Source organism: Octodon degus, unplaced genomic scaffold (assembly GCF_000260255.1).
Source record: "Octodon degus isolate 3935 unplaced genomic scaffold, OctDeg1.0 scaffold00037, whole genome shotgun sequence".
NCBI lineage: Eukaryota > Metazoa > Chordata > Mammalia > Rodentia > Octodontidae > Octodon > Octodon degus.
Window position 1 is genome coordinate 13,647,047 of NW_004524613.1, and position 20,274 is coordinate 13,667,320.

Here is a 20,274-nt window from a genome sequence, read left to right on the forward strand (position 1 = left end):
TACGTGATGGGCTTTGGACCATGCATGAAGGCCACTGTTCTAAAACCTGGCCATTCCTATGGTGATTCCATAACACTTCTCCCACTACCTTCCCTCCTTCTGCTCCTTTCCTTCTCCGGGGGTGTGTGACCTCCCAGACTCCTTCCATTGGAAGGCTTATCCCAAAATCTATTTCTGAATAAACTGAAACCAAACAATCTTATTTACTAACCACTTTCTCTACTCCAAGATCACAAGGATATTTTCCTAAATTCTCATCCAATTTTTTAAAGTGCTCATTTAATAAAATTATCTCAACCTATTTTGCAACTGTGATTTTGTTTCACTTTTTCATTTTAAAGAGAAATGAAACAAAAATGATACAGAATTTCAAAACAAGATAATGGGAAATTAACAATGGCTATTTTATTGCATATTGTTATCTTTAAAGTAGTTTCTTAGATTACCAGATATTTGTATTTTTATGCAAATGTAAAGTACAGATTCAATTGGAATTCTTTTGCTCCACTCTTAACACCATTTATTGAAAGAAAAACAACCCAAATTATTCAATTGACCTGCCATGCAACCTTTACCTTTTATGATATTTCACCATACATGTGGCTCCTAGTTCTAAGATCTATTTTGTTTAATTTTTCTAGTATACCAACTTTGTGTCAATACTCTACCTTCTTAATTAACAATGATTTTTAAGACTTGATATCTGGTATCTGTAATTTTAACTTCATGTTCAGAACTGTTTTAGCCTTTTTATATTTTCTCCTCATATGTACATTTTTGAGCCAGCTTGCACATTCATGAAAAAGATTTGTATTGGGGTGGTATAAATTATACATCCATTAGAAATGATTTATGTCTTTCGTATTATCCTGTCCTTTTTAAAAAAAATGTATTTGGTTGGCACAGTGTCTCATACAGCTCGGACTCGTAGTGATCCTCCTGTTTTCAGCCTCCCCAGAGCTGGGATTACAGGCATGTGCCACCACGCCTGGTCTCAGTGGCCAGCTCAGTGTACCCCGGGGGCAGGGCTGGCATGGCATGTGGTGCTGGGGATTGAACCCTGAGCTTGCCTAAGCAGGCACTCAGTCTGCTGAACTATCTCACTAATGCTAAATATCACTGAATTTTAACTGAATCCATTGTAATAATGATGTTTTTTCCTCCTCTCTCAGTATGTTAATGTAGCAAATTACATAAATGGATTTACTATTTCACTGGCGCTATCCTATCTTTATAATACTGAGGGTTTTCACCTATAGCCATGGTATAGAACTCATCTGGGCTATTTTTCAATGTCTTTTGTATATCCTGAAGAATTCTGTTCAATGTACAGTATAGCTAAGTACTTCATATTTGAATTGCATTTATTAACTGCAAATTTAAATAAAAATACCACATTCTTTTTAAATGAAAAGAATTGCAGTGAACTTTATTTTTTTTGTACCAGTAATTGAACTTAGAACCTTGTGCTTCCCAGGCAGGCATGTGTCACTGAGTCACACCTTCAGCCTCTATGATGGACTTCCTAATGTAGACCTCTTGGCAAACATGTTAAGATCCATTCCAACAATTTACGTGAAGGTTAATTTAGAAAATAAATACACAAATAATCAAAGAATCTACCGTTAATAATAGTTTTGTCCTTTCCAATTTTAAACTCTATTTTATTTCCTTGCCACCCAGGCAATATTAATGGAAATAATGACAGGCATCTCCCTTTTTCCTATTTCCAAGATAATGATGCTATTATTTTATCCTTGAGTATGGTGTTTATAGGTTTTCAGTACTTATTTTTTATCAGATTAAAAAGGTTCATTTTGTTCTTGGTATTTTGGAAGTATATTTTGTTTTTTAATCATGCTGAGTTTTAACTGAATCCATTGTAGTAATGATATGTTTATTTCTCCTCTCTTAGTATGTTAATGTAGCAAATTACATAAATGGATTTACTAAAGTTGAACCACTATTGATTTTTTTTTTGAAATAAAGTGATTGTTTTTCCTATTTTGCATGGTCTTAGATTGTTCACTAAAATTTTGTTTGGAATATTTGTATCTGATTTCTTTTTCACATTAAAAGCTTGTCTGGTTTAAAAATCAAGATTATAGTTATGTCATAAATTAAGAAGGGAAAAGTTCCTTTTTCCCTCTCTGGGGGAAAGTCTATATGTAAGATTGGATTACAAACTCCTTCTAATTGGACTTATAAAGCCACACTGGACTGATATTTTCCATGCTGGAAAAATTTAAACTATTGATCCAATTTCTCTGCTTGTTGCAGAATTATTTATGTATGAATGTTTTCATTTGAGTCAGGTTTTAAAATTTGCATTTTGCCAGAAATTTTTCATGTCAACTAATTTTTAAATACACTGATATAAATTCTATATAGTATTTTTTATCTCTTTTACCCTTTTCATTGTGAAGTAAATCCTATACAAGGGCATAGAGCAAGCAAACATCTCATTAATTTAGCAGTAACCAGCTTCATACTATGACCTTACAATTCTTTATAGTTTTCACTCTTTAAACATGCATCTAGTAAACAGTTCTGGACTTTTTTTTTTACAAAGATCAGTGCAGGAGGATTGATGTCATCATGATGTTAATTTCCATTCTATGAATGAATGCAGTTTCCTTCTGCCCAGTAACATTTCTTTGTACAATCTTTTAAAAGCTGGTATATGATAATCTGGTTTTTAGAGCATTTTGCTAGTGACATGAGTTCTGTTTTATGTACAGTATTTCCACTTTACATGGAAAGGGAAGAAGTTAGATAAACTTACAGGATATTTTGCCAAGTAGGGGAGTGCTTGTCTTGCTTATCTTGTTGGGGAGTGGTCTGAAGAGCATTTAGAAAAGGAAAAATAATCAGACAGCAGGGAGATTCTTTACAGAGAGGGCTCTATTGATATTTTAGGGGATAGCCTATGCTTACCAGGAACACTCTCTGTTCCTTTAAACAAGAGCATCTTTTTGCATTAACAGTTTCTTTTTAAAGCCCTTGCCTTTCCTTGTTTACCAAATACTCTGGGCACAAGCTTCAGTGAGAGTTCTCATTCTCTGCACTGTAGACTGGCATTTGAAGTTGCCCACACATTGAGCTCTCGGTCTTGACTCTGCAGTTCTATAGCCACCCTGCCCTAGCTTCCATCAGTGAGGGCTGAGTGTTTAATGTAGTTAAGCTCAGAAGTCTCTCCACGTGTGCTTGGGGAGGGCTCCTTTTCCATGCAGTCCCCCTGGGTCATCTTCTTCCCACTTAGATCTGCCTCTCCCATGTCCTCTTGTATTAATCCCTTCAGGCATAGGCATAGGACATTCTTTTAGATTTTGGGGGCTAGTTTAAAGGTGCTCTTTGGGAAAATAGTTTAAGAAAGATGATCATGTCAGCATCTTCATATACAGTTCTTATTTTCATCATCTAGCCCTGTAAGAAAGTATTGTAGAATGACTCAGAGCATGGGCGAAGCTAGACGTTATGGATTATTGCTCTGTTCTCACTAGCTACATAACCTATAGTTCACTTTCCTTAGGTTAAAAGGAGGATAATACCTGTCTCATAGGTTTCATGGGACTTTCATATATTGGTATATTAATATACAGAAAGTGCTTAGCAAGATGCCACATAGACAGTAAATAATCTATTTGTTACACACACACGCAGACACACACACACACACACACACACACACACACACACACACACACGCCCTAGTGCTCTCTGGCAATTCTCTGGCACAACCAGAAGATCACTAATTTCAATTTTCCCAGAACCAGTTAGGATCCTTACAGTTTCTAATAGTGTCCTCACCTTAGTCTGTTCTTTCTGAACGGTGTCAAATTGCTAAGTACAGAAGCCATACCTTGTAGCTTACTGAGGATGCTTACAAGGTTTTCTACAATCTTCTGATCTCTACAGTAAGTAATCAGAAATTCCATAGTCTCCAAGGACTCAAGATTCACTGACTCTATAGCATATTTCTATGTGTGTATTATCTTTCTAGCACTGTTCTAAGTGTTTGGAATGTAGTAGTAAGCAAAATACAAAAATCCTGTCTCACAGAGTACATTCCATTGGGGACGACAGATAATAAAAGGTACAATGAAATGTGCAGCATGTAAGGTGGTAATGTTAAAGACTTACATGATACAGGGAAGAAACAGTGATGTGTGAGACACTACCAATTTTTAATGAATTGGTCTGGAAAAGCTCCCTAAAGGGGAAAAAGGAATAAAGACCAAAAGGAGGTGAAGGAGTCAGCTTTGTGTGTTTGTCAGAAGGTCATTGTAGTCAGAGAAAACAGCAGATGCAAAGGCCCTGAGGTAGTAACAGGAACACAAGGGGTATATTTGAGATGAACAGTGATTATAGGGGTGGGGATATAGCTGAGTGGTACAAGTGCCTGCCTAGCAAGCAAGCACAATGTCCTGAGTTTGATCCCTGGTACTGCATAAAAAAAACAAAAACAAAAACAAAAAACAATGATTAGATTCATAGAATGAGGCAAAAATAGGAGAAGAGGTCAAAGGCAACCTGAAATTTGGGTTCTGATACCCTTGTGAACCATAGTTAAGTCTTGGAGTTTTTAATCTCAGTAACATAAGAAACTACTGAAGGGTTCAGAGAAGAAGACTGATGTGATTTATTTCATATTTTAACAAGATTATGCTGGTTGCAGTGTTGAGGAAAGAAGGCGAAGGCCAGGGGTGAAGCTGACAGACCTGCTAGGAGACTGCTGCAATAGTTCATCTTGGATACCAAGTGGCTTGGACCAAAGCCAGCAGGAGAGGCTGTGAACAGCTAGCCAAATTGCTTAGCCTCTTAGTGCCTCTGTGAAGGGTAAGCCAAGAGGATGCAGAGCGTGAGAAAGCTGCTCTTTGCACAAACACAAGGCTCCCATCCCGGGTACTTCAACATGAATGGTTTACCTTGGGTTGTGCAATCCAGAGCTTCAGGGCTGACAGAAGTGAGGAGTCAACATTTTTGGCTTGAACCACTAATAATACAGAGATGCTATTAGGTGAGATGAAGAAGACAATGCAGAGAGTAGGACTGCTGGTGGGTGGAGGATACTTAGTGGGCTAGCTTTGGATGCATTTAATTTCAAAGGTTGAACAGTTGCATAAATGACTCTGCAGGACTGGGCAGAAGTCTGGTGTAGAGACATCAACTGGAGAAATTATTAGCATATGGAGGTATCTTGAAGCCAAGAGATTGAAGGAAATAATTAGAAAAGCGTATGTGGATTCAGACTCAGCAAATTGTGGCCTTCAGGCAAATCCAACCAGCTGCTTGTTTTTTGTAAATAATATTTTATTGGAATACCGCCACACCCATTCATTTATATATTGTTTCTGGCTGTGTTTCTGCTACAATCACAGAGTTAAGTGGCTGCCACAGAGATTGCCTGGTCTGTAAATTCTGTATTTGGAGGTGAGCCTTTAGCACAGAGCTGAGGGCAAAGAGTCCCAAGAACTGAGACAATGAAGTTGAGATGTCTACAGGAACCAGGAAAAGATGAATGAAGAGGAGCCACCGAGAGACCAGGAAACGAGTGATACCCAGGAAGCCAAGTGGAAAAAAAGTGTTTTGAGGAGTATTTAATAACCAGTGGTGCCAAGTACTACCAATTTGTTAAATAACAATACTTAGCTCTTTGAGTAATGATAACCTGACCTGGAAAGTTTACAGATGACTTTAAAAACTTGTTTTGGTGCAATGTAGGGATTTTTTGCTACTTCGAGTGGTTGAAAATAGGAATAAGAGACTACAGAAAAGAGTGACTGCGATGTTTGGCTAAGGAATTTTAACTGGAAAGAGAAAGGAATGGGGCCAGGAAGGAAGTAGTAGGTACTACTGGAGTTGACTTTTGGGGCCTCAGTTTTGGGGGAGTGGATTGAAAGGAGTAGAGAGGTGCTCAATGAGGTTATAATTCTGATTACAGAGAAGCTAGAGGTTATTTAAAAAGTCCCCTGGCTTGTGGCAAACACCTTTTGCATAGATTCTTGGTTTGGCTATTCCTCATTAACCACTTCCAAATACAGCATTAGCTATTATGTCTGAAGTTGGCCACATGCTACTTCAGTGCAGCTCTCGGCAGAGAGGGCGGAGTGCTTTCCATGCAGATTCCTGTGAGGCACACCTTCAAAGGATGGTGGTTTTATCTCTCCCATGACACAGGTAAGTGAACTAATGTACACACAGTGCAAGTAATTTAAAGAGTGTGGGGCTGGCCAAATAGCTCAGTGGATTAAAGTGCCTGCAAGCAGGTGCAGAGGCTGGAAGTTCAATCCCCAGGTCTGCTGTTCTTGCCCTGCCCCTGGGGCAAGTTAGACAGCAATTGAGACTGGGCGTGGTGGCACACACCTGGAATCCCAGCTCCTGGGAGGCTGTAAACAGGCGGATCACTATGAGTCTGATCTAGTAGTGAGACCCTAAACACCCTGTAGACCCTTCCCTAAAAATAATAATAATAATAATAAGAGTGTGGTCTAACAAAGTAAAGGATAAAGTCCCAATACAGTTCAGATACTTTTGTTTCTGAGTATTTTCTGAATCTCTACTTCCATCATCTTGTAGATACAAGAGTGCAGAGGCTGAAACACCATCAATCAGCAACTTAGGATGTCTCAGCCCCAGGCCAAGACTATTTCTACCTATCCCATTACCACTCTGCAGGACAGGATATAATTTTTAATGAGGTAGATTGGCTTTCCTTTGATTAAACTGTGTATGTCTGTCTGTCAGTCTCTCTGTCTCTCTCCCCTCCCTCTCATTGTGAAAAAACTTTGTGTTGAGTGTTGAAATTTCTTTTTTCTTCTAATCCTGTGGCTCTTCTCCATTCTCTTTTTTTCCCCCTTTATAATTCTTTAATGAACTCACATTTTCACTTTCCACAATTTCATTTCTTCTATCTAACAGCATGGGACTTTCCATCCTTTTGACAGAGTTCTACAACAAAGGTTAATTACTTCATAATTTCATTCTCTTGAAAAAAAAAAAGCACACTAAAATTGCTAATTTTAACTGTGCTTCTTGTCAGTAGGTTCTTGTAAATTCACTGTAATTAAACCAGATGTTTTCTTGTGCTTTAAAGTCAGGTGGTAATTTAAGGGAAATTTTCATTTCAACATAATGGAGGACAGAGCGTGATCAAAGGAAGTTTTCCTTTCTCCCACTTTCTCCTCCTCTCCTTTCCTCCCCTCCCCTTCCCTCACAACCCTTCTCTGTCCTCTCTTTTCTTATCCCCTGTTGCCTTTTCTTCTCCCTTTCTATCCCTCTCCTCTTCATTTCCCCATCTGAAAAATGGGGTTAATGTTCATGAACCAGAGTATAGTTATGAGATGAAGCAAAAAAGCCTTTGCAAAAGCATGGCCCCACACAAGGTCAACAAGAATTTCACACATTTTTCTCATCTAGTTTATTCTTGCTTTTTGCCCCTCCTTTTCAGGTATCCTATTTGTTGGTTGGTTGGCTCATTGTAAAGAGGCTTGAAATCAATTTAAGAAGAAAAAGTACTTGGAGAGTATTTCAAGGAACAACAAAGCATGTGAGTCTTATAGAAAAAGAGATTCAAATTATTTTAATCTACTCGATTTCTATTCCTATTGAGGGAATAATTTGGAAGTGGGAAGACACAGTAATGGTCAGCTTTAGCAAACAAGGACTATTAGGGTTCCAATACAAGAGGCAGCAGCACACATATCTCCAGCTTATTACGCAGTGTGCACACACAGGGCACTGTGGTATCATGAGAGGAGCGTGGATGTCTACGTCAGGCAGCCAATCATCAATTCATTCATTCTACCAAGACAAGGAGCAAGTGCTGTGTATCCACACTGTTCTTGGTGCTGGAACATAGAAGGCGGTCAATAAAACAAAGTTTCTACTCTCATGAAGCTTATATTCCTTTTAGGGGATAGATACTGAATCATTTTTAAGTGTATTATATGCCGTGAGAGAAATAAACCATAAAATTCATCAGGGAAGTTTTGGACCAGGTATACGAATTGGTCACAGATAAGGATTTTTATGGATCTATTAATTCACCTTCTGTATAACTAAAGCAATAGAATAGGTATCATGGTGTTGATGACTGACTAAGCATGCAAAATACCTGCATACTGTCTTGTTCACGGTGGACATATAAAAGTAATTGTGTTGGCTTGGCAAGATAGCTCAGCAGTCTAAAGCACCTATTTAGGCAAGTTTAGGCAATCTCAGGGATGGTTCAATCCCTGACACCACAGTCTGTGCCAGCTGCGCCCCAAGGGCAGGCTGAGCCAGCTACAATAATAACAATAATAATGGTAATAGTGTTCCTCCTTATCTTTTTTCTCAAGATTATCTGTGTAATTGTAGTGGTTGATACATTGTGTCAACTTGGCAGGGTGATACCATGCTGCACTCCCACCCTGGGGCACAATTGGTTCTGCCCCCAGAGTGACTCAGCACAAACAGATGATATAAAGGAGCTGAGGAAGTAGTGAACGTTCCACGTCGTCGGAGGAACTTCAGTTTTTGCTTTTGGCTTAGACTTCATCGCCTGCCTTGCAACGCAGACCCTTCAGCCTCCAGCTTGGATCTTCCGTTGCAGACTCTTCAGTCTTCCATTTCAGACCCATTACCTGACACATAGAGACTTGCACAGAGCACAGCAGTGAGCTTCAGACCTTGGGACTGAATTCCTCAGTCTGGGGTGTGCAGACGCCCTCTGCACGTTTCCTCATCTGACTCTGCGGCTGACTGTCATAAACCAGTCTTGTAATTCCTTAAACGTTGTATATCTTGTGTTACTATCTGCTCCTTATATTATATCTGTTCCTCTAAGTAAAACCCTGACCAATACAGTAATCATCTATAATACGCTGAACTCTAGCAAAACTATGGCCTTAGGACTCATGAAGCTACACATAGCATTTTATTCTTATACTACAACTTTAGACTACACTACTTGCTGCCTTGTTATTGCCTTTATGCCTTTCCTGTTACTTTCCTTTTTGCAGGTTTTATATGCCATGTCTTAGTACTGTAGATGTATCTACTCCTCGCAACATGCAGCCTCCTTCCTGCTCACTGTAGCCTGAGAAATCAAATTATTGGTCTTATTGCAAATGTGCGTAAATTGATTCCTGAAATATGTCAGTCTTCCCTGCAATTAAAGCACATGAGCTTTAGCTGAATTTACCATCCGGAATGAAATAACATGTCTATTATGTGATTAAACATATTATATATAAATTATATTAGTTTATTCTATACTATTATTTATTGCAACAATTATAGTTTAAAAATTGCATAGCAGCCCCAACTTTCTTGTCATACAAAAGTGAAAATAATACTGCTTACTCTTTTGTGTTTGGTGTTAATGTTAAATAAATCTTTCCTTCTGGTGATAATGGGAAATTATACAACTTCTATGAAAGAGTGCTTAACTATTGCCTTTACTCTGTGACTCCAGTAATTGTAAATTAAAGAATTTATCATGAAGCTAAGTCAGCACAAATGCCAAACAACATATTATCCGTGCTACTTGCCACAGCACTGTAATAGCGAATAACGGAAACAACCTAACTGTCCACCTGACACATAGGTATATCTATTCCCATGACAATGAAATATGGCAGAGCTACCAAAAGAATGGAGACATTTTGTACACACTGATACGGAAGTGACTTTCAGCATACACTAAGTGAAGAAGAACACAAGCACCAAAGTGGATGTAGTATGCTAGCTTTTCTATAAGAAATAATAGGAAGGAAAATATTTGCATTTTGCAAGCTCAGTTAAAGAAAAGACGAACCAAAAATGGGTGAAAATGGGTACCTGGCAAGTGTGCACTAGAAGGGAGCAGGCCATATAAGAATGGTGGCAAGATTTAGCACAGTCTCTTGTTATGGAGTTTTGACTTTTGAAAAAGGCAACTGTTTGGGTGTTAAGAACTATAAAGTTTTAAAAACAAAGGAAGAGGGAAGGCAACTTTCAAAATTGAAGTGAATGAGCCTAATTGGGTCCTAAAATGATTTTATAACAATTCAGAAGGAAAAATACTGAATTTCTGAACAGTGTTATTTCTCTCTATCCACAGAGGGGCATAGCTCTGGGATGTGAAAGTTGAAATCTTTAACCTAACTCAGTAGATTTATTATTTGTTGGTGAGCCGGCTGTTATAAGTTTGAAACTATTTTATGTATAATGCGAGCTAAAACAAATGAAAAAATAGATGAATGCTGAGAGAGTTTACACCATGGGAGAAAGGAGATAAATGCGGAGAATGTGCAGAAAGGTTCTGAGGTATTGGATTTGAATCAGGATGAGCTCCTGATTTAAAACAGATAAATTGTATTTCTCAGCTCTTCTTACTTGGAAAAGCTGGAAGCAAAATTGCTCCATGGAACACACCGAAAGCGTCTGTCTTCAAGCCAAAATACCCCTCTCCACTGCAAGCAACCGGAAGTCCTTAGGTAAGTGGTTGACTTCAGGGCAGGGGCGGGGACATTACAAGGGCCACTTAGAGCATTGTATTGTGCCAGGAACAATGAAGGATAGTGAGAAAATGTCAAAAGAATATAAGCATCAGCTCAAAGGAACTCCCACTTCCACTAGCTGTAATGGAGACAACTGAGCATCAGTCCAACTGACAAGGTGGATTAGTACAGTCTTTTATAAATTTATGAATTAATCTAAACACAAGGAGGCAAATAAGGAGAAAGTACCTTTTCCATCAAGAAGAAAACTAAATAAGAAGGGCAGATGGAATCATAGATTTTCAAATCAGCCTTTAGTAGGCACAAATATAGTAGTTGATTTAGACAAGGGATGTCAAGTGGCAGGAAAGCCCCTGATTGAACGTTTCAGTGGGATGGAATATTTACATCATCTCGAAGTATCACAGCACAGAAACTGCACATTAAAAAAGAGGTATTGCATTCCTATTAGGAGAACTGGATGGTCCCCAGCTAACTAAATGAGAAATGCAATGAGAATTATAGATAATCATCCATGTAATATTTTGCTAAACAATGTCTTACATTCTGCCTCTGTCATGGATAATCAGATTCAATATTAGAAATATGAACATGAACTATATATTGAATTATTTAGAATGAGTGCTGAATTTCTTAGATGCTGTAGGGTATTGTGGATAGGTAGGAGAATGTCCTTACATTTAAAGTCATAAAATAAAGTGTAAGAGTTAAGGGTCATGACCTGTGAAATTTACCTTTAAATGGTTAAAATGTATAGTTATATATATGATTTCCATATTTTAATAAAACATAAGAAATAAATGTTATGAATCATTAACAAATGAGGAATCTGGGTAAAAGGTCTACAGATCTTCTTTGTACTGATCTAATTTTTCTATAGCTGTGGACCATTTCACAATAAAATCTTGGGCCCAAAGTGTAAGACTACGTAATATATAAGTATATGTATATCGAGACTGTTGGTGCCTAGCTTGTCATATGCAAGGTTTGATAAATGGTAGCAAAAAATGAGACCACTTAGAGCATGGTCTTCATTTACCAAGGCCTCACATATTCCATTTCACAATGTTGGGTACAGTCTGGTTAAAAGTTGAAGAGTAAGCATGAAATGAAGGAGCTATGGTTTTTTGTTCGAGACCTTTCTAGAAAGGGAAAATATGAATCTCTTTGGTCTTCTATCAGCAGCTACTTCCCAGATGAAGCTGTGGGGCTCAGGAAGCATGAGCTCCTCTCTGTAGCAGCAGATTACTTTGCAGCCTCTCAAAGGCACGAGGGTGCTGAAATGACACATTCTACAAATTCCCCAGAAGACAATTTTTGAGCTCTGGTAAAAGCAGCATGGAGTCAGTCAGTTCAATTCCAGAGGTTGCTCTCCGGCTTCCTGAGAGGATGCTCAGTTAATTGGCGAAGGCCATCCTCCATCCGGAGCTTGTCCTCCTCCAGGTGCATGAGTTCCCCAGAAAATGGAAATGTGCCTCCTCCCTCTATGGGAAGAATGGGGCTGAATCCTAGCATGGGGAGGGCATTCATATACCGCTGAGACCTTCCAGCAGTTCCTCAGCTAGGTCTTCAGAAGAGCTACCAATGCCTGGTATCTTGTATGCTGATGTCTTTAATATAGAAATGTCCACACATCTCTGGGGACAGGACTCAATGTTTTATTAATGATCTTTAATATAAATTTAATTTCAAAGCATTGCTATTCTCACATTATTTTCATAAAGGCTTTGGTGTTTATTTCTTTATTTTCTCTTAGTGATGAGAATAAGAATGGGAGACACTAAGGCATGTTTTAAGGGTGGGACATGGAACTTGCTGGTGCACAAGGAGGTCATTCTCTGTCTTACTTTTTCCATTGCTGAGGCAAATTACCCAATATCCAAAAGTTACAAGAGGTAAAGTTTATAATCATAGTTTGTGAAGATTTTAGTTCAAGGCAGCGTGCCACATCAGAATGCGATCACAAAGGAGAAACTGTTCATGGCAGGCAGCAATGTAGTGAAGATCCAAGTGATAACAGTAGCCCTCTTTCTAGCCCTTATGTTGCATCCAGGCTATGTACCCTTAGGGTGGGTAGCACTCACACCCAGGGTGAGCGTATCAGTTAGGGTTTCACTAGAGGAATAGACATAATATGTGATGTACACATGTACAAGAAATTACAAGACTGGCTAATGATGGTCAGCCACAGAGTCGGATGAGGAAATGTACAGAGGGTGTCTACATACTGCAGACTGAAGGATTCAGTCCAAGGTCTGCAGCTCACTGTGGTGTTCCATGCAAGTCCGTATCAGGAGGTCAATGGGTCTGTGATTGAAAGCTGATGAATCTACACCAAAAAGCTGAAGAGGCCAAGGAGGATGCCAAAGAGTCTTCACTAGAAGCCAGGAGATGACACCCAAACTGAAGGTAAAGACTGTAAGACCTCTGAAGAAATGGAACCTTGGTCCTTCCTCATTTCCGTTTGATATCCTTTAAGTGATCCTCTACACCCTAGGGTGTAGAATTGCTGAGCCAATTTAGTTAAATTTCTAAACTTCTCAAGTTGGCACAGTTGATCAACCACTACAGTGAGAAAACCCTTAATCCTAGCATCACTTCATGAATCAATCCCAGTATCACATCCTTAATCTAGCATCACACACTCTAGGTCAACCCACTTTGTAAAGCCCCACCTATGACCACATGAGGCTTTGGAGGGGCATCTTGATACAACCCATAACATTGTCAAAGAGCTTTCCAAGTGGGCGGAGCCTTTTAAAAGAATGTCTGGGTGGCTCCTCAGCTGAACCTTTCTGTGATTTTCAGTAGTGTCTCTTCCTTACTTCACACTCAGAACATCCCGTGATAATTTAACTGTTACAAAGCCACCCTCTTTGCTTCTCAAATTTGGCCCCAAGAATACTGCTACTCTTTGAGAATCCATGTCACACTTTCTTCTTCAAGAAATATCCTAGAGTAGCTGCATAGTTTCTGAGTTGCCTTGTTAAATTTTTTTAAATCTTGTGACTTAGTGCACATGTAGTAGCTTGGTTTATTGAAAATTTGTAACATTCTGGGTATTAGTCTAATTTCTTTTTTTATTAGTACTTGTTTCTAGTATATAATATTTATATTCCCTGTGGGGAATTGGAAGATGTATAAAATACATTTAAAATCTTTTTTTTAACCCTCTTTTCCCTCCCTGTCCCATCCATCTCCTTTCTTATAAATGTCGATGTGTGAACATTTCCATATACATAGTACATAATGTTAGCCTTCCATGTACGGAGTTGGTACAAGCACATAAGATCTCTTAATTCTTTTTTTCATCCCTTCTCACTCCCCTTCCTCAGTGAGAAAGATCTATTTCACTACTTCCTATAACCTATGTTTTATCCCATACCTTTTAATGTATATGATAATTTATTACATAGGTAATATCATTAAGTTCACTTAGAGATGAGGAAACCAAAGTAGTAAGAAGTTAAACAATGTGCCTCAGGCATTATGGGCTCTAGTGTCTCCCTTTTATCCCTTCTAAATGTCTGTTTGATTCTACCTGCTCTAGGAAGGGGAGAAACACTTCTGAAATAATGGAGACAGATCAAGGGTAAGTTCTAGCTTGCATTCATGATCTGGAGCATCTGGGATGCACAGCCCACCCTAAAGAACTCTCCTGTAGGCTCAGGTTGCAGTTGATTTTTGCAGGGCTTGACCAGAAGATGAGCCTTGACTTCTCTCCTTTCCTCTCTTGCTTTCCTCAACCCCTTCTCAGTCTCCCACCAGAAACTTCCTGCATTAATCATTTGTACACCAGAACGGATTTCAGACTCAAATTCTGGAGAATTAAATAATGCCCCACAAGGTCAGAGGCAGCATGAATGGAGAGGAAATGAAGTATGGTCATGGAGAAGTGTTTCTTAGGTAAGTTCTAAAACTGGCAAAATGTATCCCATCGATAGGTAAGGTGCTTCCAAATTGCAGTGGGATCCTGGGAAGGAACACTAGAGAAATTTTCAGTAGTCACAGAAAGCTTCCTGGAGGAAGGAACATTTGAGCAAAGAGTTGAAAAATGAATAGAATTTGTTCTGAAGACACAAAGAGAAAGGCCATTCTAAGCAGAAGAAATAGCATAGATAAGAAAAAATAAAAAAACAAAAAAGGACAGGCAAGGAGTTATGCATTCTAGGAGTCCAGTAGGCTACATATTCTTGGAGTCTCCTATTAGAGGCATGGTGGAAGCCAAACTGTAGGAAACAAACTCATTAGACATTTGTGTGTGGGAGTGGTGGGTGTGGGAAATGGAGGCTCCTCAGTTGAATTCCTGTCATTGTCTTGAGCTGCAGATACACCTCTTGGAGATAAAGCAGGGTAAGCAATCAGTGGATCAGAGTTTAGTTCATCTTTGCATACTGTGATTTTGAAATTCCTGTGGGACATCCAGATAAATAATCAGTACATGTATACATTCTTTTCTTTTTTTATTTGTACAGAATTGAGTTGTCTAACTTTGTAGTGGTTAATTGATTCTCAACTTGAGTGGGAACATCAAGATGAATTCAGTCAGCATTGTTCTGGATGTGGGAGACCCATTTTAAGGAGGACTGTTGTCAGAAAAGCATAAAAAGGAGAATGAAACAGATGGATTTTGGCTGATTTTCCTCGGGAAAGTTTCACTGTGGCTGATTTTCTTCACAGGTGCTCCAGGCTTTGCCTTCGCCTCTTGGCTCTAGGTGCAGATGATTCAGCTTCTAGCACCAGCCTTTTGACCTGCTGGCGTAGACTCTCGCTTCCAGTGCCAGCCTTTTGATCTCGCAGTGCGGATCTCTCAGTCTTCCTTCAGCACCCCTTTGGCTTGCTGATGCTGACTTGTACAGCACATTGCTGTGGACTTCAGGCCTTGGGCTGGATCCTTCAGATCTCTAGCATTTGCACACATCTTTTCCACTCTTCTCCATTTGACTCTGTGGGAAGTCATGGTAGACCAATCTCACAAATTTCTGTGTTCCACACTAAATCTGACTCAGAGCATATGCAGTCTCTTAGTAGCCTTGCTCAAGCCCTGTAAGCTCCTGAAAGCACTAATACAAACTTCCAATCTGAACATGTTCATAAAATAAGGTTGATGCTCTACTTTCAGAAGCATTGATGTAGTTACACCAAGGGCCAAGAAGGTGGTAGAAAGTGAGAAGAGGGATGTAGGCACAAAGAGTCAACCTTGAGTCCACACTGGCAGTAGAGCTGCATTGTGCTTGGGAACAGTGTCCCCTGGAGTTGTGCAACGCATGGCCTATGTGGTCCTTCATTGAAGAGCTTGAGAAAAGATGGAAAGATTAAACATATAGGAAAGATAAAAGCCTCATCAGTGCCTAAGCCAGTCCTATGAACATGTTCAACAGCCTTCATTCCCCAGGAAGTTGGCCTCATTTACTCACCATCTTCTTCAGTCTGCACCACCAGCTCCTCACTCTCCATCCGTCCCTCAGGGTTGGAGAGAAGCAGCCGCAGCCTGATGGTCATGAAGGGGCGCAGGCCCCGCAGGGTGTAGTGGGAAGAGGTCTGGATGACCTCCTCAGCTTCATACTGCTGCTGGTTGAACACATACTGGTACTGTACTGTGAGGTTATAGCTGTGGCAGCGGGTCACCGCATAGCCAAAGGGCTCCCACTGCAGAGTCAGCTGCCGGGCCCGGATGTCCACAATCTCCACGTTCTGTGGGCCATGAACAGGGTCTGCAAGAGACATACAAGACACAGAGGCTCTGAAGAGACCATCAAAAGGGCAACCATCCACATGGGTCTTCCAAAGCTATCTCAACCACTCACTTCCAAAGCTATCTCAACCACTCACTTCCAAAGCTATCTCAACCACTCACTTTGTCATTTTTGCCAATGCAGTATAATTTATATCACACTTTTCTTTAAATCAATCCCCCTTTCTTATTTAAAGACATACATCCAGGAGAAAACATAAATACATGAAATGAAAACTTGCCATGTATCACTTGCTATAAATAAATGCTAACTTCAAAAATAAGTGCAAAATTGTTAAATACTTTAGGATTTGTGAAGGTGCTGCTGAAAACCATCTTGGGTTTGCCAACAGCACAGACGTTTTTGGAATATAGTGATGGAGACAGCTGCTGGACTTCTGACCTGACTCCTGGTATTTAATTTGGCCACCTCCTCTCTTTGGTGGTCAGCCTCCTCTCTTCAGTTAGCAGCATTCAAATGAACAAACTGGAAAACGAGTCCCACTCTTGATACCACATCCAGTCTATTGCCAAGGTCACTACCTCCTTTGGGCTCTGCCTTCCAGTTTCGCCTTTCATGGGTACACATTCCATCAGTTCTAGCATTCTACAGCAGCCCTTTGTTCTTTTTTCCTCTTCTCTCAGGGCCTCCAGGAATATCATTTTCCCAGCACATGTGGCCAGGGATTCTCAACCTAACAATATCCCTCATCCATTTCTTCCCACAAAGCTTGGTGTAGGGGCTGGAGAGATGGCTCAGTAGAATCAGCACTTGCCTGGCAAGCGCAAGGGCCTGAGTTCAGTCCCTGCTTCTGCCAAAAAAAAAAAAAAAAAAAAAAAGCTTGGTCTCAAAGCCATATTTATTTAGTATTGCCCATGTCTGATGCAGAGTCATCACTTACGACTCACAAGTTACATAAATGCTTTGTACAAATCTATTGTGCTGTGATAATTACTATTCTAAGTGAAATATTTACTTTAAAAATCATGTAAAGCCCATTCTATGTCAGGCCTAAGCATTTTTGTGGTAGAAACATAAGTTCTTGTGGCCGTATGCCATCCTAAATTTTTTAAAAATGTGTTTAATACAAGGTCTCACTACACTGCTTGGTCTCCTGTTTTCAGCCTCTTCAGTGCTGGGATTATAGACTTGCACTACCACACCCAGTCTCAGTGATGGGCTCAGCACTCTGGGGGGGTGAGGTCCATGTGGCATGTGTTGTAGGGAATCAAACCCCAGACCTTGTACTTGCCTAGGCAGGTGCTTAGTCTGCTGAGCTATCTTACTCCCCTCTTCCTTCCTAACTCTTTGTGTCAAATTCTCTTAGCTGAGAAACTACAGATTAAATCAGCGTTTTCGCCATGATACCTATTGAACTTTGTCAAGTTACTTAACTCTTTGGGTTCACTTTTTTTTTCCATTTGTGGAATGATAAAAGTAATAGTAGCTGACCTTACTACAGAGGAATGGAGTCAAACTGCATATTTACCAAGCAGGTAGGAGTGCACCTAGAGTTAAAAATCATTCCATATATGATAGCTGGAGTTTGCTGTTGGTTTTAAAGTAATGGAAATGTGACTCTAAATGATGACTAGGACACTGTCACCACTCCAGTTCCCTCCAAGCATTTAGGGAAGGGCTGCCTCTGTACTAGTGTAGCCCTAAGAAGAGTAGGTGGGATGTGTTGCCAGCTAAGCTTTCCAATCTATTCCTATGGGAAAACTGTAACTTGTGTCAGAAGCTTAGCAAGGAACACACTTCATAGAAATGTCAGGGAGCCCGGAGAGCCAGCCCAGAGCAGCTTGTATGGTTGCTGGTGGGAGCCTGCCAGGACAAGTGGGCATGACGGCTTCTGATTAAATCCGGAATGCATTATCTCTTGTACAGTTAGTTCAGTTGTGTACACTCACAGGTCCTTTGTGGCAAAGAGAACTAGTGTCCCCAAACCACATGGATGACTTTGAGAATGTGATATTGAATAAGCTGTGGCTGACAGCCCACTGTGCTGGGCCCATGTGGAATGACAGGTGAAGGGTGAGGTGCCCATAGCTGGGGCCAGCTGCTGCCAGCTGTGACTGCAGCTGCTTATTTGAACATCTCACAGTGGCACGGGCTGCAGTGGGTACAGATGCACAAACTTTAGGGTAGCAAGAGCTGCTCATCTAGAAACCCTCAGCAGCTCCACCAACCTGACCCAGCTGGAACTGGCAAGGAGGCCATTCATTTTCACATAGGACCTCTGAACACTTTTCCTATGGGTATGCCTTCAAAACCATGTCTGACCACCAATAAGACAGAGAAGATAAACACCGTCATACACACTCTCTCTCCTCACTTAGGAGTGAAATCAGGGACATTTGAGATTCATTAAAGCTCCAAGCTAAGACCACATTTTGTTAAACATCTTAAAATGTATTGTATCATATGTTAAAGTAGCTTTTGTGATTTCCAATGAGGCTTTAAAGCACAAACAAAAGAATAAGAATCAAATAACATCAGTAGAGCAGCAGGTATAAGTACTAGGTGGTCTCTCTGGAATCACTGTAGGATTCTGAGGGAGGGAGAGGGTACCAACCTATTTGACAGATGAAGGAATCAAGGCCCAAACAGGTCAGTAAGTTTAATAGAGTCATCAGCGTAGCAAGTAGAAAAATGGGGCTTTGAACTTGCAACTCTTTGATCCCAAGCCTGGTACACTAGGTAAAAAGGGCCTTACTAAGCTTCAGTGGGATTGATGCATGCTGAATTTTCTAATTCCTATAACAGCCAGGGAGGAAGGCATCACTAGTGAAATCCTAGAGGAAAGCAAAGATTTCTGAGATAAAATGATTGTTCTATAGTCACATAGTGAGAGGTGTGGGTAAGATTGAAGTCTCTGAGAACCCTTTGGGATTTCTCTGTACTGTGACAACACCAGAGACCAGGAAAGGAACATCACTGTGAGGTGTGTCACAGCCCTCAGGAAATCTGGGGAGACCTAAGAGAATGTTGTGGAAAACCCAAACGCTGTGAGGCAGAAACTGCATGATCCTCAAGAGCCTAGGGCTCACTGGAAGGGAGGATGCCGGGACTTAAACCGACTCAGTGCCAAGCCCACCACTCATGGCCCACATGTGGCTAGTCTCCACTCCCTCGCCCACATCACACCTGTGCAGCTATGCACTTTAAACCTTTCTCTTCTTTTAGAAAAAAATGAGCAGCCCAGGACCATTTTATAAAAAGGCCAGGGGAAATTATAAACCTGCCTCATAGCAAAACCTCTCTCCAAAGCAAAAATGTGGGGGCACAGGAAAACCCCCCAGGTCCTTTGAACTGTGGTTAACTGTTAGAGCAGGGCTCGAAGCCAGACTCTGGCACTTAGTATCTGAGTGACATTGGGCAAGGATACTTCATCTGAGAGCCTCCATCTCCTCATCTATAAAGTGGAAATTATTGCACTAATCTCCAAGGGCTGTTAATGAGCATAAAATGAACTGTAAAGAGAGAAAATTGCCTTTCCCTAACAGTGGGTATTCCTCTTAGATGGAATTGCCTTTCTTGGAAAAATGCTGTAAGCTTCTTGTCCAGAATAGAAACTACATTCCCAGAGCCTTGCTCTCCCATCACATGGAGTCTTTAGAGGAAAACATACTTTAAGTATTGAGTAATTTAGATTGAGTAGAAGTACAAGAGTGAATAAGTGGCAGGATATTAGGGAGCATGAACTGACAATTCCTTATGTGACTCTTAGGTCTTCAACAGGGTCACCCAAACACCAACATGTCTGCTGTCATCAGATCTCTTGTGTATTCCAGAAAGGGCTGCGATCCATTTATTTTGGGCCAAATAGGATATCTTATGGGAACAACACACACAGCAGACTTGGAACACGTGTCCATATATTATTAAGCTCTTGGAAGACATTTTTAGGAGAACATCATGCCGTGGAAATTTAAAGGTTTGTGGAAGTCTCAAACCAACTACAAAAGGGAAGGAGGACTGGTGGGTTTGTGGGTTAGACCCATGTAGATGAAAGTACACTGTAAAGTTGAGTGTTCTCATTTGAAGAAAGG

At 40.3% G+C, this 20,274-nt stretch overlaps 1 protein-coding gene across 1 annotated transcript in view; it reads right to left on the bottom strand.

The window, feature by feature from the left end:
• The window catches only part of Ptprt (protein tyrosine phosphatase, receptor type T), an 868,923-nt gene that overhangs the window by 418,749 nt on the left and 429,900 nt on the right, over positions 1–20,274 (bottom strand). The window contains exon 8 of the mRNA XM_023714963.1: positions 15,905–16,201. Coding sequence (XP_023570731.1) covers positions 15,905–16,201 — 297 coding nt within the window. The remainder of the gene's footprint in view (positions 1–15,904; positions 16,202–20,274) is intronic.